Raw genomic sequence first — 13,249 nt, 5'->3', positions numbered from 1 at the left:
GGTGTGGCCCATTGACCTATTTCTCATTCCAGCCAGTGCACTATGACTGGTATATCAAAGGCCGTGGTATGTGCTATCGTGTCTGTTGGATGGTGCATATGAAAGATCCCTTGCTACTAATGGAAAAATGTAGAGGGTTTCCTCTCTAAGACAATATGTCAAAATTGCCAAATGTTTGACATACAATAGCCAATGATTAATAAATCAATGTGCTCTAGTGGTGTCGTTAAACAAAACAATTTTTTTCCCCATAGCTGCCAATTAAAGCTAAACTCTTAAGAATATCTTTATTATTTAACTATTTGGAATATATTATCCACTGTTTTTTCTTTCTACAACACATCATTGATATCCTTCATAGTTGGTCACTAATCTAAGTCACATTAAAAGTATTAATTAGCCATTTCACTCTCAAAATGTGAAACATGGTCACTGTTTGCATGACAATGTAGTAAAAATGTGTTGACATAATGTACTTGTTTGTCATATCCAGGCAGTTGACCATGAAATATGATAATAGTAAAAACACACTTCTTTTAAAATGGTAGTTGGGTTTGTATGTTGAATTAGAAAAGTTATTTTGTAGGATGGAGATATAAGATTGCTGTTTTAACACTAGGCACTGACCCAAGTTTTTTGTGAATTTCTTCTCTCTTGTTTTTTTTCACCATTAAAATATAACAACTTCTTACTTAATTGTAAATTTTGACAAATTCAGTGTATCAAATTCATTGGTATTTGTAGTAATTCAAAATGTATTTTATGAAAAAAGAAAACAATACATACCCTGAGAACTAGATCATTGATATTAATAATGCCAGTGGAAATGGTAAATAATATGATGCTGTGTCTAAAACAGTGTCATTCCACTATAAACAACAGACATTCATAGAGTCAAATCTACTTTATGGATTTCATTTTCTGTTCTGATGCACTTATTTTAGAGGAGTTAGAAAAGAAACGAGTAGAATTCATGGCATATATGGACAAAAGCAACAAGCATGCAGGTATGCTTATGTGTTGAAAGTTCAATTATTTGAAAGTTATATGAAGATGTTTCACATTAGAAGGTAAGGTTGTCTGTTTTGCTTGCTGTTACTCCATCCAATTTAAATGTTTTGAGTTACAGTGACAGATGGAACATTTGAGTTTGGTTTTATTTAATTCAAAGCATTTTTTTTTTTTTTTTTTTTTCTTTTTTTTCTGTATTTTTGTAATTGAATGTGAAAGGGGAAAATGTGGGGGGGTTTTAATGTTTGCCTAGGTGGTTTTGATTGAGGCACTCTAGCACTATTCTGAACATGTAAAGGATATTTTAACAGCAGATCAGTTATTAATACCATTTAGCACTGGAATGAAAGTTAAAACATCCTGATTCACTGATGCAATGATTTAAGATGTTATGGATGTGATTTAGCTCAGTTGGTAGAACACTCACCTGATATGCATTTTCCATAGGATCAAACCTCCTTGATGGAGCCATTCTCTGACTGAATTTTTCCCAATCCAAACCAATGCCCCATAACTGGTATATCAGAGACCATGGTATGTGCTGTCCTGTCAACAGGGAAGTACATATAAAAGATACCTTACTGCTAATGGAAAAAAGTAACAGGTTTTCTCTGTAGTCAGAATTGCCAAATGTATGCCAATGATTAATAAATGCTTTAGTGGTGGTGTTAAACAAAAACAAACTGTAACTTACTCGTCTGTGTCTCATATAGCTCAAGTACATGCCTTAGCACAAGCATGCTTAAAAAAAGAAATTCTTGAATTAAATTCGGAGAATATTTTTTTTTTCATATCAAAACAAAACTTCCAGTCTTGGTTATTTGAAATGTTTACACTCATAGAAACACCCTCTTACATTTCAACACCATTAGAAGTTTTCTGGGTTTTATTTTGACAAATGTCATTTTTAAATTATTTTAGCAACCACTAACATCTGAGATTGCCATTGTTTTGTTTTTATATTATTATTTTCAGTTGTAATACTAATTAATTAATTTAGTTTTTTTTATATGTTAATGACTTTTTTGATGTACGAATATGTCTTTTGTTTATCATTTTGAAAAGCTAATGATAATATTCATTATTAATATTCATTATTAAGAATATACTTGGATAAATGTGTTAATGTATTTATTGATGAATTTGTTAGTACTATTATTAAACAATTCATATAGTAAATAATGTTAGAAATGACTAACATAAAAACCTAATTAAAAAAGCAGGCACACAGAAAGTTTTGTTTTGGTCAATATAGTATTTATTAGTCCTAAACCAATATGGTCATGTTGAGGTAGTAATTAACACTTGCTAACATGTAAACAGCTAAAGTTTATAATAACAGTTTACAGGAACGTGTAATATGCGTACACATTTGGCTGTATTTTATAAGCAACAATGCAAATGCAGTAATATAACTTAAATTAAATTATCACGCTCTCTGTCATTTAGTTTAGATAAATGTGGCTCTGACTATAATATAATTTTTTTATTGAATCTAGCAGTACTTTGATTTAATTTTTATTGTACACTCAAATTATAGAAGAATTAGAGCAGGCACGTTGGGAATGTAAGAAATCTGCTGAAAAAATTGCCTCCTTGGAAGGTAAGAACATGTTTATGACTAAAACATGATTGGGGATGGGTGCGGGTGGGGAGGAATGGGTGTCTGTAAAATCTTATAATTTAAATTCTTTAGAGATACATACATGTTTAGTGTATGAGACTTTTATTATAATTATATACATTTAAAATAAGGACCATTCAATAGCTAGTGCCCTTACTTGTGTCATGGCAATTCTCATTGGTTGTTATTTTAGCAGCCTCTGCCTAAACCCATCCAGATCCTTGATTAATATTTTATAATTTATGTAAATAACAAGACTAAAAACTGAATGCAAATGGATTAAAAGGAATTGAGATATTACTAGTGGGTTTTTTTTTATTGTTTTTTGTTGTATTATTAAGTGTCATCTGTATGACTGAAGAGGCACAGGTCTGACATTATTCATATTCTGCTGGTGGAGTATGTGCATAAATTGATTTTGATGCGAATCTTTAAAAAAAATTCTGAATGGCTTGTTAAGAACTTTCTAAGGATTTATGAACTGTTTAATAGGTCACTTGGAATGTGTGTGTTTTTTAAAAATTATTTGACTTCACTTTCTTCTTGGTTGATATATGTGGATAATAAGTTATTTATCATACACCTGTATTAATAATTACAGTTGAAATGCTGCCACTGTAAACATAAGCTGTGATAGTTTCTAATATGTACAGTACCGTAGTGGATTTCATGTTTATGGTTCACTGATTTTAGTGGATTTAAAAGCATCACAGAAGAATTACAAACAAGAGATGTGGCAGAATAAGTCATTGGAAGGTAACGATAATATTACATGTTCCAGTTTATGTTTACAGTTTTTGTTTCACCTCAACAAAATCGGAAGGTGAAATATAATTATCATAGAGCTCGAACTTAACAACAGCACCGGTCAGTTGAGTGCTCACTTGAGGTGCTTGCGTCGCAGGATCAAACCACCTCGGTGGATCCATTCAGCTGATTGGGTTTTTTCTCGTTCCAACAAGTGCACCACAACTGGACAAAGGCTGTGGTATGTGCTTTCCTGTCTGTAGAAAAGTGCATATAAAAAAGCCTATACTTCTAATGAAAAAATGTAGTGTGTTTCCTCTTATGACTACGAGTCAGAATTACCAAATGTTTGACATCCAATAGCTGATAATTAATTAATCAGTGTGCTCCAGTGGTGTTGCTAAACAAAACAAAACTTCTTTTTTTTAACCTGGCAACTGCTGAAATTGCTGTGGGCCAGTGCACATGACTGGTATATCAAAGGTCGTGGTTTGTGCTGTGCTGTCTGTGGGATGGTGCATATAAAAGATTCTTTGTTGCTAATGGAAAAATGTCAAAATTACCAAATGTTTGACATCCAATAGCTGATGATTTAATGAATCAATGTGCTCTAGTGGTGTCATTAAACAAAATAAACTTTAAAAAACTTTCCTGTAGGTCATGGATTTTACTGATGGCAATTTTTCGTTTTCATTTTCATTTGTTAAACTTATTGTTTTAAAATGGTTCAGAATTGCATTTTTTTTCAGGGTTGTAAAATTGCCAAAGATAGTATACACTCAAAACCAAGAAAATATTATGTCTAATTCTTGCTGATCTTGATATAAAATTGTAATTGAAATGGCCAAGTACTACCACCAGTAGCATAATTATTTGATACAAATTATGCTTATCGTTAAAAAGAAGACCGTTATTAATATTTTTTTTCAACTGGAGTAGATGCTTATGGCCAACTTAGCTTGAATTGTTGAAGGAATTAGCTCACCACCATGTCTATGTTTACGGTTCTCATGGCTTTCTATTGATTAGTTTTGTGTCTAATACTAACCATTGGCAGTGTGTTTTTGTGTGGGGTTTTTTTTTTGGGGGGGGGGGGGGGGTTCTCATTGCTCATTGGTAAATGAATTATTATTTTGTTCTGATGTTAGTGAATTATAAAATTTGCTTTTAACATTGTTTTTATTCATCTAATGTGTCAGTAGTGGAATTGGGCAACAGGCTTATATATTTATAATTCATAGACTAAAGTGTGTAAACAATAATGGAATTTGTAACTAAAGCAAGTGGGTGGAAATCATGTAGAAGTCTTGAAATATTTTCTAAGCTACAATATTGGGTTGATCATTTAATGTTAAATGTTAATATATTATTCATGCATACATTTATATCAGTTGTTTTCTATTAAGTGCATAAAAATATTGTTAATTATATATGGTACATTTTCATTAACAATATAGTGTAAATAAAGAATAATATATGTTTTCTTTCACATACATTGGTATCTCTTATTTAAAAAAACGTTGATTGGACTAGGTCTACATTTTAGTTTAATGTAATGTGGTGGATTTTACTTCTATGGTTTACTAATTGTAGAAGAGTTAGAGAAGTTACAGAAAGCATCTAGGAAAGATATTTCAACAGTAGAAGGTAAGGATATGTATTGAAAGTCCTGATTTCATGCTTTTTGTCTCATGGGTTTACAAATTTTGAGAAATATAGTGATATAATTTACACTTTATTTGTTGAAGTATCTTTGTACTATATCATATTAGTAACTGGTATTGTAACAACCATACATGATCTAGAGCTAGTTGCCTTTCTAAATGTTAAAGCTTTTAAGGAATGTGTAAGCATTGGCATGTTTCAGGCGTAGCATATTCCAGTTGTAATGTCATTTAATTGTAACCAAAATACTGTCCCATTAATTTAGTCAGTTTGAGCATTAAGGTTAAGTTTATAATCACACAAGAACAACACGAGTATATCTTCATATATTTATTCTTTGGCACAAACAGGGTGCAGTTATAGTTGCTATGAGTTTTACTGTGGGATACATGAATCTGTCACATAACTGCACCCAATGCTTGAATGGAAACGTAAAGAGAACTACTGATACCATATAAAAGTTTAAAAAATGGGTTTAGAAGTTGATAGAAATATATGACTGCAAGATCAGTCGCATGAGTGACCTCAGCCGACAGTGTCTTTAATTGTTTACTGCAAGATCCGTTGCTAGGCAACTTCAGCCGACAGTTTAGTTACCGTATATCTTCGCCTGTAAGTCGATCTCGGCTATAATTCGAGTCCCTAATTTCAAGCCCTGAAAACTTATTTTTTTATTGACCCGTTTATAAGTCGACCCATGAAAAACAACGTATAAATATTGAAGTATTTCTTATTTTCAGCACATGAGAACAATAATGTACAATATTTGAACAAAAGAAAATTATTTTACAAACTTCGTTTTTCATGTTTTGTACATCGCAATAAAACCATATAGCATCAAAACAAAATATTCCCTTAGTAGAGAGTGAAAGCTGTTTGACTGTTACTGTATGGCACTGTACAGCATGGTTTTGTGCAAAGACAACAACTTTATTTATAAACACTGACAACAGATCACTACGATAAAACTGAAAGTACATGTATCATCGGTTAATCACTTGTTTTGCCACCATATTAATACATGTAAGGAGGATAACTCTGGAAAGTACACTGGTTTTTGTACCAAATGATGTGTCCCTATTGCTCTAGTGAACTGCAGAGATCAGTCTATTTTAAGGGAAAGCTCAGGAATATTCATGAAGTTAATCACCGACAAAACATTGTTTGAACAACCATTAATGCCAGTGACCAGATTTCAAAATAAACTCAGGCAACAGGTAGTTAGTATTGTTTACATTTTTGCTATTAGTGATGACTGTTATTTTAACTAAGTGGACTGTTGTCTTGGCATGTGAGTGAGATCGCACACCTTTTCAAATAACCAAAACTGTTACAATGCCAAAAAAAATAGGTTATAAAAAAATAAATGTGTCAAATTAACATATTTGAGTATAAATACAGGGCATACTTCAACAATAAAACTTGTAAAATAACCCCCAAAACGGTAATATTTTTGGGTGAAATATTTTTACCCTCCTATAAGTCGACCCCCCAAGTTATAAAATAATTTTTGGGTGAAAAAAATTCGACTTATAGGCGAAGATATACGGTAACCTGCAAGATCAGTCACGAGAGTGACCTCAGCCGACAGTGTAATTGTTTACAAATTGCAAGATCCATCATGGCATGACTTCAGCTGGCAGTGTGTGTTACCCTGGGCAGAGCCCTGCCTGATAGGTTTGGTGGTCCGCTAGCCGGTTACGATCCACATTACTTTTCCTAATACCTACATACTGGTAGGGAGCGCACAGAATAGGCATTCTCAAATCCGATTGGATAAGGTGGTTACCATGCAAAATTGATATAAATAACTGTGAAAGTAGCTCTCAAATAGGGATTCGTTGTACATGTTTGAAAGGGGCCCTGTTCATGTGCATTATAAACTCAATTTGAAGAAAACTTCAAATAATAAGTTAATTTCAGACTTGGAATAAGTATTCTGGAACAGTGGCGTAGCACGGGCAGGGCCACCGAGGTGGTTGCTCTGGGCACAGAATTCTGGACTGGTGGAAGGGACTCGGGGAGTGCCAACGGTCCACTGGTTAGGGGACACAATACTTGCCTTGCCCCGGGCACTGGCAACCAAAGCTACGCCACTCTTCTGGAATATTGTATGCTGTGACAATATATTATGACAAATATTAATCCAATTATTAAGAGAACTTGAAATAGTTTGAAGAAACCCTTAAAACAAAGCAAAAGTAATATTCTTAACTGCCAAGAAAATAGTAATTTAAACAGCTTATACACTGTTGATCATTCTATGTTATCCTAGGTACAGACTACCAACTGTCACGATGAAGTTGGCCAACTCGCCAATCTCTCATATTTTTTAAGACCTTGCAAAGTTTTCCAGATTATTTTTCCAGATGTCATATTTATCACTCTTTATATCTATTATCAAGTTTATTTTTGTGACTCACCCATTTTTAGAACAATTAGAGAAGTTGCGTATGGAATCTAAGAAAACTATTGCTTCATTGAAAGGTAAGGATAAATGCTTAAAGTTGTTTTATTGTTGGGGGAGAGGCATTGACTTTATTGCTTTGACTTGAGAAAGAGTTATAGAATCTGTATTGTTGACTATTTTCTGAAATAATAAAAGAAAAAGAAGCCAACAATTTATTGTATTTTATTGAACATACATTGTGTAGGTTGGATAGAAAGGAGTTGTCATATGTAAGGTTATTAATTTTTTTAAATTTAACTGGATCTATTAAGAGAATATATTACCGTATATAAATCTTCAGAATTGTCTTTGATTCATATAGAACTATTGTATTGGCACACCGGAGGCATTGGCTGCACTTGCAATGAATACATTTTAATAAACTAATAAATAGAGGATATTTCATGTTTTTTGTCAGATATGATTTATATCTCATCGAGTGATGTTTGCAATCATATCTCATGAGTCGCACTTGCGTGACGAGTGTGATATTATTTATATCTCATCGAGTGATGTTTGCAATCATATCTCATGAGTCGCACTTGCGTGACGAGTGTGATATATTGCAAACTTCACAAGTGAAATTTTCGATTTATTATATAACTTTTGGCAATTTACTGTTATTTTTAAAATGCCAGTAGCAAAATTGTTACGGCTTTCTTACAGTGAAGATAACACTTTCTACAGTGATGATAACACATTTTAGAGTGAAATAGTAAAATTTTCACTCTAAACTGTGTTATTTCGTCACTGAGTGACTGATAACACTTTTATTTCACTGATAATTTTAAGATATTTCACTGTAGGTTATATAATAAATCAGAGTAACTAAGACTGGGTGAAACTGTTGGTGCCAATTATGAACACGTCCAAGGATTTATAATTCTGTTTGAAATAATGAATGAAATCTGTTATGTCACAAGCAGTGATATTTCTAGATGATATAAAACATTCATAAGGCTAGGTCTACTTTCAAATTCAATAAATTAGTAACAGTATTTTATCATTATGAACTTCATTTTTAAAAATGATTTGCTCATTTTAGAAAAGTTGGAAAATATGGGAGGGGGAAGTAAGAAACATATTTCTTCACTGGAAGGTAAGGTTAAACACGAACGCTTAAAAGTTGTGTTCATGTTTTAATGGCTTTTATCCACTTGACTTAAATAATCTAAATAAATGTAGAATTTTGTTGTAAAATTTTGTTATTTAGTTTGTGCAAATTAACCGTATGGTATTGTTGAAACTTAGTTTGACATTTGGTTTCCATCTAGTATTTTTGATTGAAACAATGGTCGCTTCAGGCTTCTTGAATCAACAGGTACATGACATAACTTAAGTCGGTGCTTTTGCTGATTTGTTTAAATACAACATTCAAGGGAGTCTAACATTGTCTTTGTCTTGGATACATAGCATATGATAGAAAGGAAACATTTTTAAGAAAAAAATATCCAATATTAGGAACTTAGCATCATTAAGTTTGGGCATCTTTAACTGAAGCTTATAAATTGTATGTTGAATACAAACAGATTCATTTTGTTGAAAGTCAGACATGTTGTTGGTAAATCATACTAAATGGTTGATTCTCATTGTTTTTGTTGATTCATTTTGTTTTCTTATGCTAATCCTTTTGACGTTTTCATAATAATAACACATGTTATATAGTGTTAATAAATGAATTGTTAGTTTATTTTTATGTTAAAGACTTTTTGTGGCTTTTTGTGTTTTTTACATAATAATAATTACATCCAAGTCACATGCATAGCACTTTGAAAACCTGTTAACAGTATCAAATATTGATGATGTGTTGTAATCTAAAGTGCAAAATATTTAGCATACAAACCATAAACTGGGTATATATGGAGGGGATGGGAAGGGTAGAGAGAGATTAATGCCAGTGTATGCTTTTAAAACAAAAATATGTTGATAAAAATTATTCTTTATGAAATAACATTTTTGATGTATGCTTTTTAAGAGTAGGATAAAAAGAAAGAAGAAAGTATGATTTGTAGGTGTGTGAAAATGTTGATAAAATAAATAGTCTTAAACTAGTATATCACTGTCAAATGATTTTAGATATTTTCTGTGAAATAAAAGAGCTATAAAATAATTGTTGATTACACTGGAAATAATGAAAATAATAATCGTGTTATCCCATAAACATTGAGATTTCTAGTTAGTAGTTACCATTTATGGAGGTGGCTTTAAGTTTAAATTTCATACCCTTTTCTATGGAAGGATTTTTATTTTCATGGTTTTCACCATTTATAGCTGACTTAGACACAAAGAACAAGGAATGTTTGACCTACAAAGAAAAGGCTACTGTACTGCAAGGTAAGGATACAATGTGCACAGTTGTGTTATCACATTTTATCCCTAAAAAAAAAAAACGTTTGTGGAATGTATTAATTTTTTACTACATGTATGTAATATCGGGCAAGTCATAAAGTGACACGTCATCTGTTATTGATGTGCATAAAACATTTATTTTGTTTGATGTGAAGTTTATAGTATGCATTGTGTAACAGTTATGTCTACTATACTGACGTCCAAAAGAAACTATACCAAGAAAAATGTATTTAATTTCCATTATAATTCTGTTCAGTTGTGTATACTACAATCCCTGTAATTTCTGGAATGGGCAATGCCATGGGGATTGTTGGGTAGTTTTTAATTCTCTATGGCACTTATTTTTGCTGTGGACAATATTCGATTTTTTTTGCCATAAACCTTTTCTTAATTGCAGGGGTTGTTCTATAATAAACGTGTATTATATATTGCAGTGACACAATGATACATATATTGTTCTGTACCAGTGCTTATAGAACAGCAAATAATCTTTGTGGTGCCTGTCTGAATTTTCATTATTAAGTTTGAATTATGGTCTTCTCTTTAGTTTGATACAGTAGTAAGTTGATTGATTTGATTTTCATAATGCAGAGGAGTTGGAAAACACAAGTACAGAACTTTCGAAATGTAATGCAAAACTAGCCACTTTTAAAGGTAAGGATGTATGATTGCATTTTTATAATATAGCTGGGTGTAAAATTGCTTAGAAAAACCAACATATGGTCTCTTGTAATGCCCAGATGGGTTGGGATACAGCAGGCTATTTCAGTCAACTGCTTGTGTATTCAGTTTACCATATTGGGATGTATATTTGGTTTTACTGCCACTGTGTTTACTGTATAGGGTGTTCAGTTTACCATATATTGACATGCAATAGTTGTATATGTTGTCAGTATGTTCTGTTTACCATATTGGGATTGAATCTGTGGTAGTACAACTGCCTATGATCATTTTATCACAACAGGATTTGTATATTTGGTAGTACAACTGCCAGTATGTTCAGTATATAGAGGGACTTGTATGGTGCATATGCACTGAAGATGCATTTCATAGGACTTCTAGGACAAACATTCTCTGCTAATCAATAATATTGTTTTTTTAATTACTCTTCTTTTTTTCCCTCTCTCCCTCCCTCCCTCCCTCCCTCCCTCCCTCCCTCCTCTCCCTCTCTCTCCCTCTCTCTCTGTCTCTATCTCTGTCTCTATCTCTGTCTGTCTTATCTCTGTCTCTGCCTGCCTCTCTTTCACTCTTTGTTTTTTATTCTCTCTCCCTCTCTTTATCTTTCCCTCCTCCCCCCTCTCTCTTTTCTCTCTCTCTCTCTCTGTCTGTCTGTCTGTCTGTCTGTCTGTCTGTCTCTCTCTCTCTCTCTCTCTCTCTCTCTCTCTCTCTCTCTCTCTCTCTCTCTCTCTCTCTCTCTCTCTCTCTCTCTCTCTCTCTCTCTCTCTCATATCTATATTTTAACTTTAAAAATTCTACATAGAAATCACTTGTATAATAACGATTAACATTGTTAGTGTAGTCACTGGTGATGGCAAAAGCTGGTTATATCTATTCTTGAAATAGTTATTGATATTATTTCACAGTCTGTTTCATATATCATGATGCATTGACCTTGTTTTAGATCTCATGGGCAAGGGGCCTGTCGAGACACAGAAATATATAGCCAAAATTACCACACTAGAAGGTAAGGAGGATGTTCATACATCTACATGTATTTCTGGTTTTTGTTTCACTTTGTTTAGCCATTCAGGGCTTTAGACCTCATTAATTTGGGAATTTTGTCTTTTTTGAGTGCAGAAAGGTTGTTTTAGTTTACCAGGTAGTACTGTTATTAACCACTTACGAAGAGTTGTCAATATTAAGAAATGTTTTTCAAGTTATTTTAATCTAATTAAACTTAACATTTCAGTGGTTTTGAGGTGAAATATTTTGCACTTAGCATGTTTGTACATTATTTGGGCGTGATTATTTTCAGCAAATGTCTTTTAGTCACAACTTTTATCGCCTTGACTTTGATGCATTCTAAAACCCTGCAATTGTTTAAGCTGCTGAAAAAAATACAGGTTACATTTTTTTTTTAATTATCTTTTTAAAATTATATCCAAATTTTATTTTTATTTTTCTTGGTCATAAAAAAAATGCATCAGAATGTAGGGCCATTAAAGATAATTGTTATCTTGTTAATAATCGGTGAATATACCCGGTACGTGTATATAGCTTAGTGGTAGTGTCTGTGTCTGAAGTGTGGCACATTTTACAACTGATTACCATACATATTTTTAAGTACAAATTAATTCTTATGATACAGAGGAATTACAGATGATGCGTGGTGTTACTGAAAAATACATAACAAAAAGTTCTGCATTGGAAGGTAAGGACAAATGTTGCAGTTGTGTTAAAGGTTTTGGTTGAGTTCCATGCATCATTCATCAAAGCTTTTTAAAGAGATATAGATAAAAGTGTTTAATTACATGTTATTCACTGAAATATGTGTGAAATATTTAATAAAACTGTGATGTAAGTTTGTACAAATTAGCAGTAGAATGGAATAGTGAATACGGAGTTCATGGTTGTTATTGATTACTTCCATGTTTGAATTTGTTTGATAGTTTTTATAATACGTTATATAACATGGCTTAATTTGCATGCAAATTAATTCTTTTTTCTTTTTTTAAATTCATGAAATTGTAGATTTTTTATATAATGCTTTATATTTTTAAAGGCAAAGTGCATTTGTAGATTATTTTATATGATATAGCATTTTGAAAATGGTTGAACAGATATATTTTATCTGTTGGCAAAGTTATTGAGTGAATTAGTTGATAGAGTCATTGAAATATTTTAAAAGAAATAGTGTGGATTTAAAGATAATTACATATGATGAAACATTTTAAAAAGAGGTTGAACAGAAATACATGTAGTTGTTTTTTACTCAAATCAGTGAGTAAACAGGTTGGTAGAGTCTGTGAAATATTTTACAAAGAAATAGTGCCATACATTACATATCATGACATTTTGAAAATAAGTTGAACAGAAATATTTTTCTGTTGGTCAAGTCAGTGGGTGAATTTTGCTAGAGGTTATACAACAGAAGAGAAAGGGGACATGTTAGAGTCAGTGACTTTAAAGACGGTGATATCATGGGTGAATTATTAGTGCTGCAATGAACCATTTTGAGCATGAATGTCAAAAACGTGTGGAAATTTGATGTATGACAAATTCAAAAGGATATTTCTACACTTTGGGATGGGGGGATGGGTGGAAATCTGTGTAAAAAATTTCATTTTCGTGATCCACTCATTTTAGATGATTTAACAAAGGCATCCACAGATACTAACAAACATATTGAAAAGGCTGCCGCCTTGCAAGGTAAGGATATAGCATATAGTTACAGATGTGTTTTT

At 32.3% G+C, this 13,249-nt stretch overlaps 2 protein-coding genes across 7 annotated transcripts in view; both read left to right on the top strand.

Moving 5' to 3' along the window:
• Positions 1 to 13,249, top strand: part of LOC121369134 (sarcolemmal membrane-associated protein-like) — a 141,831-nt gene that overhangs the window by 59,929 nt on the left and 68,653 nt on the right. The gene's annotated exons all lie outside the window — the stretch shown is intronic.
• The window catches only part of LOC121369136 (intracellular protein transport protein USO1-like), a 31,648-nt gene continuing 25,884 nt past the window's right edge, over positions 7,486 to 13,249 (top strand). For both annotated transcript variants that reach the window (XM_041494008.1, XM_041494007.1), the window contains exons 1-7: positions 7,486 to 7,534; positions 8,542 to 8,595; positions 9,768 to 9,830; positions 10,437 to 10,499; positions 11,467 to 11,529; positions 12,154 to 12,216; positions 13,152 to 13,214. In XM_041494008.1, coding sequence (XP_041349942.1) covers positions 7,501 to 7,534; positions 8,542 to 8,595; positions 9,768 to 9,830; positions 10,437 to 10,499; positions 11,467 to 11,529; positions 12,154 to 12,216; positions 13,152 to 13,214 — 403 coding nt within the window. In that variant the 5' untranslated portion in view covers positions 7,486 to 7,500. The remainder of the gene's footprint in view (positions 7,535 to 8,541; positions 8,596 to 9,767; positions 9,831 to 10,436; positions 10,500 to 11,466; positions 11,530 to 12,153; positions 12,217 to 13,151; positions 13,215 to 13,249) is intronic.

This window comes from Gigantopelta aegis, chromosome 3 (genome assembly GCF_016097555.1).
Source record: "Gigantopelta aegis isolate Gae_Host chromosome 3, Gae_host_genome, whole genome shotgun sequence".
Lineage (NCBI taxonomy): Eukaryota > Metazoa > Mollusca > Gastropoda > Neomphalida > Peltospiridae > Gigantopelta > Gigantopelta aegis.
The sequence above is the reverse complement of the archived record's forward strand: the minus strand, read 5'-3'. Positions and strand labels throughout refer to the sequence as shown.